General features: G+C 51.5%; 1 protein-coding gene across 1 annotated transcript in view; it reads left to right on the plus strand.

Moving 5' to 3' along the window:
- The window catches only part of LOC133121578 (zinc transporter 6-like), a 26,171-nt gene that overhangs the window by 12,449 nt on the left and 8,722 nt on the right, over positions 1-5,000 (plus strand). Inside the window, exons 5-9 of the mRNA XM_061230854.1 lie at positions 2,809-2,851; positions 3,047-3,112; positions 3,191-3,271; positions 3,458-3,493; positions 4,758-4,852. Coding sequence (XP_061086838.1) covers positions 2,809-2,851; positions 3,047-3,112; positions 3,191-3,271; positions 3,458-3,493; positions 4,758-4,852 — 321 coding nt within the window. The remainder of the gene's footprint in view (positions 1-2,808; positions 2,852-3,046; positions 3,113-3,190; positions 3,272-3,457; positions 3,494-4,757; positions 4,853-5,000) is intronic.

The following is a 5,000-nucleotide window of genomic DNA, read 5'->3' on the forward strand; positions in this document are numbered from 1 at the left end:
TGAACGTGGTTGAGCTGAGATCCAGACCAGTATGAACGTGGTTGAGCTGAGATCCAGACCAGTATGAACGTGATCGAGCTGAGATCCAGACCAGTATGAACGTGATTGAGCTGAGATCCAGACCAGTATGAACGTGATTGAGCTGAGATCCAGACCAGTATGAACGTGGTTGAGCTGAGATCCAGACCAGTATGAACGTGGTTGAGCTGAGATCCAGACCAGTATGAACGTGGTTGAGCTGAGATCCAGACCAGTATGAACGTGATTGAGCTGAGATCCAGACCAGTATGAACGTGATTGAGCTGAGATCCAGCCTCACTGTGAGTCAGAGACCGTCAGTCAAGCAGTCCCCATGGTTACAGCAGCGCGTTAGTGACAAACTCCTGTGTTGTTGTGACAGCCCCACGCTCCCCTCCTCTCTCTATCCCATCCTGAACACACCTCTCTCTATGCCATCCTGAACACACCTCTCTCTATCCCATCCTGAACACACCTCTCTATGCCATCCTGAACACACCTCTCTCTATCCCATCCTGAACACACCTCTCTCTATCCCATCCTGAACACACCTCTCTATCCCATCCTGAACACACCTCTCTCTATCCCATCCTGAACACACTCTCTATCCCATCCTGAACACACCTCTCTCTATCCCATCCTGAACACACCTCTCTATCCCATCCTGAACACACCTCTCTATCCCATCCTGAACACACCTCTCTCTATGCCATCCTGAACACACCTCTCTCTATCCCATCCTGAACACACCTCTCTATCCCATCCTGAACACACCGCTCTATCCCATCCTGAACACACCTCTCTCTATCCCATCCTGAACACACCTCTCTATCCCATCCTGAACACACCTCTCTCTATCCCATCCTGAACACACCTCTCTATCCCATCCTGAACACACCTCTCTCTATCCCATCCTGAACACACCTCTCTATCCCATCCTGAACACACCTCTCTCTATGCCATCCTGAACACACCTCTCTATCCCATCCTGAACACACCTCTCTATCCCATCCTGAACACACCTCTCTATCCCATCCTGAACACACCTCTCTATCCCATCCTGAACACACCTCTCTATCCCATCCTGAACACACCTCTCTCTATACCATCCTGAACACACCTCTCTATCCCATCCTGAACACACCTCTCTCTCTCCCATCCTGAACACACCTCTCTATCCCATCCTGAACACACCTCTCTCTATACCATCCTGAACACACCTCTCTATCCCATCCTGAACACACCTCTCTCTCTCCCATCCTGAACACACCTCTCTATCCCATCCTGAACACACCTCTCTCTATGCCATCCTGAACACACCTCTCTCTATGCCATCCTGAACACACCTCTCTCTCTCCCATCCTGAACACACCTCTCTATCCCATCCTGAACACACCTCTCTCTATGCCATCCTGAACACACCTCTCTATCCCATCCTGAACACACCTCTCTATCCCATCCTGAACACACCTCTCTCTATCCCATCCTGAACACACCTCTCTCTCTCCCATCCTGAACACACCTCTCTATCCCATCCTGAACACACCTCTCTCTATGCCATCCTGAACACACCTCTCTCTCTCCCATCCTGAACACACCTCTCTATCCCATCCTGAACACACCTCTCTATCCCATCCTGAACACACCTCTCTCTATCCCATCCTGAACACACCTCTCTATATCCCATCCTGAACACACCTCTCTCTGTCCCATCCTGAACACACCTCTCTCTATGCCATCCTGAACACACCTCTCTATCCCATCCTGAACACACCTCTCTCTATGCCATCCTGAACACACCTCTCTCTCTCCCATCCTGAACACACCTCTCTCTCCCATCCTGAACACACCTCTCTATCCCATCCTGAACACACCTCTCTCTATCCCATCCTGAACACACCTCTCTCTCTCCCATCCTGAACACACCTCTCTATCCCATCCTGAACACACCTCTCTCTATCCCATCCTGAACACACCTCTCTATCCCATCCTGAACACACCTCTCTCTATGCCATCCTGAACACACCTCTCTCTCCCATCCTGAACACACCTCTCTCTATGCCATCCTGAACACACCTCTCTCTCTCCCATCCTGAACACACCTCTCTCTATGCCATCCTGAACACACCTCTCTCTATGCCATCCTGAACACACCTCTCTCTATCCCATCCTGAACACACCTCTCTCTATGCCATCCTGAACACACCTCTCTCTATGCCATCCTGAACACACCTCTCTCTATGCCATCCTGAACACACACACACACACTCACAAGCACACACACACTCACACACACACGCACACACACACACTCCTGTCCCATGCATGCCTGTGTCCCTCGCTGATGTTAGCAAGACAGAGCCGTGTGCTGCAGTGCATTCTGGGGGTTTAATCTGACCCATCGTGCCGCATGTACAGGACACATGTAATTCCCGTGTGCCGGTATGTTCTGAGATGTGCCGGTATGTTCTGAGATGTCACGCTGTTCGGATGTGGAGTCCGGGATAAATCTCTGTCTCGCTGTGTTTTAACACTATCAGTATCTCCAGGGTCCTCTCCCTGTATACTGTGTGTGTCTGTGTGTCTGTGTGTCTGTGTGTCTGTGTGTCTGTGTCTGTGTGTCTGTGTCTGTGTCTGTGTCTGTGTCTGTGTCTGTGTCTGTGTCTGTGTGTGTGTCTGTGTGTGTGTCTGTGTCTGTGTCTGTGTCTGTGTCTGTGCCTGTGTCTGTGTGTCTGTGTCTGTACATAGTGCAGTATTAATGTTATTTTAATGAGTTTTTTCTGCTTCCAGCTTTAACTGCCTACAGCTACCTCACCATCTTTGACTTCTTCAGGTAAGTGTCTGTAGCTGTATGTGTTCTGTACTGTGCTTGTGTGTGTGTTCTGTACTGTGCCTGTGTGTGTGTGTGTTCTGTACTGTGCCTGTGTGTGTGTGTGTTCTGTACTGTGCCTGTGTGTGTGTTCTGTACTGTGCCTGTGTGTGTGTTCTGTACCTGTTCTCTGATGTAGCTGATGTTTCTCCTCTGTAGTTTGATCACCTGCCTGGTGAGTTTCTGGGTGAGCATGAAGAAGGCCAGCCCAGTGTACTCGTTTGGGTGAGTGGCAGTCGCGTGAGTGTGAGTTTATTTCGTTTAGCATGATATTGTGGTAACCAGACTGTGTTTGGGCTCCAGGTTCGAGAGGTTTGAGGTTCTGGCCGTCTTCGCCTCCACTGTACTGGCCCAGCTTGGAGCACTGTTCATCCTCAAAGAGAGGTGAGTGTGTGTGTGTGTGTGTGTGTGTGTGTGTGTGTTAGCATAGCTCTGCTAATGTAATGTAATGTAACATTAGCATTGCTGTGCTAATGTAATGTAATGTAATGTAATGTTAGCATTGTTGTGCTAGTGTAATGTAATGTAATGTTAGCATTGCTGTGCTAATGACCTGCCCTGTGTTTCCAGTGTGGAACGCTTAATGGAGCGGCCAGAGATTCACACGTGAGTGCGTCCCCTCTGTGTGTATAGTGTGTGTGTGTGTCTGTCTGTCTGTCTGTGTGTGTCCCATCCCCTCTGTGTGTGTAGTGTGTGTGTGTGTGTGTGTGTGTGAGAATGAGTCTCGTCCCCTCTGTGTGTGATGGTGTGTGATGGGGTGAGGGTGAGAATGAGAGAGCTATTATGAGTGTTCAATGGGCTCTGTGTGAGAGTGTTCAGTGGGCTCTGTGTGAGTGTTCAGTGGGCTGTGTGTGAGTGTTCAGTGGGCGCTGTGTGTGTGAGTGTTCAGTGGGCTCTGTGTGAGTGTTCAGTGGGCTGTGTGTGAGTGTTCAGTGGGCTCTGTGTGAGAGTCTTCAGTGGGCGCTGTGAGAGTGTTCAGTGGGCTCTGTGAGAGTGTTCAGTGGGCTCTGTGTGAGAGTCTTCAGTGGGCGCTGTGAGAGTGTTCAGTGGGCTCTGTGAGAGTGTTCAGTGGGCACTGTGTGAGAGTGTTCAGTGGGCTCTGTGAGAGTGTTCAGTGGGCTCTGTGTGAGTGTTCAGTGGGCTCTGTGTGAGAGTGTTCAGTGGGCTCTGTGAGTGTTCAGTGGGCTCTGTGTGAGAGTGTTCAGTGGGCTCTGTGTGAGAGTGTTCAGTGGGCTCTGTGAGTGTTCAGTGGGCTCTGTGTGAGTGTTCAGTGGGCTCTGAGTGTTCAGTGGGCTGTGTGAGTGTTCAGTGGGCTGTGAGTGTTCAGTGGGCTCTGTGAGAGTGTTCAGTGGGCTCTGTGAGAGTGTTCAGTGGGCTCTGAGTGTTCAGTAGGCTCTGTGAGAGTGTTCAGTGGGCTGTGTGTGAGTGTTCAGTGGGCTGTGTGAGTGTTCAGTGGGCTCTGTGTGAGTGTTCAGTGGGCTCTGTGTGAGTGTTCAGTGGGCTCTGAGTGTTCAGTGGGCTCTGTGTGAGAGTGTTCAGTGGGCTCTGAGTGTTCAGTGGGCTCTGTGTGAGTGTTCAGTGGGCTCTGTGAGAGTGTTCAGTGGGCTCTGTGAGTGTTCAGTGGGCTCTGTGTGAGTGTTCAGTGGGCTCTGAGTGTTCAGTGGGCTCTGTGAGTGTTCAGTGGGCTCTGTGTGAGTGTTCAGTGGGCTCTGAGTGTTCAGTGGGCTCTGTGTGAGTGTTCAGTGGGCTGTGTGAGTGTTCAGTGGGCTGTGTGAGTGTTCAGTGGGCTGTGTGAGAGTGTTCAGTAGGCTCTGTGAGAGTGTTCAGTGGGCTCTGTGAGAGTGTTCAGTGGGCTCTGTGTCTGGTTTAGGGGACGGCTCCTGGTGGGCACGTTTGTGGCTCTGTTCTTCAACCTGCTGACGATGCTGTCCGTCAAGAATCGCCCCTTCCTGTACGTCTCTGAAGGTAGGTGCACGCCACTGCCCCGCCCTCTCACCTCTGACCCCGCCCATCCACTGCCCCGCCCTCTCACCTCAGACCCCGCCCATCCACTGCCCCGCCCTCTCACCTCAGACCCCGCCCATCCACTGCCCCGCCCTCTCACCTCTGACCC

The sequence above is a fragment of the Conger conger genome, chromosome 2 (genome assembly GCF_963514075.1).
Source record: "Conger conger chromosome 2, fConCon1.1, whole genome shotgun sequence".
In the NCBI taxonomy this organism is placed as follows: Eukaryota; Metazoa; Chordata; class Actinopteri; order Anguilliformes; family Congridae; genus Conger; species Conger conger.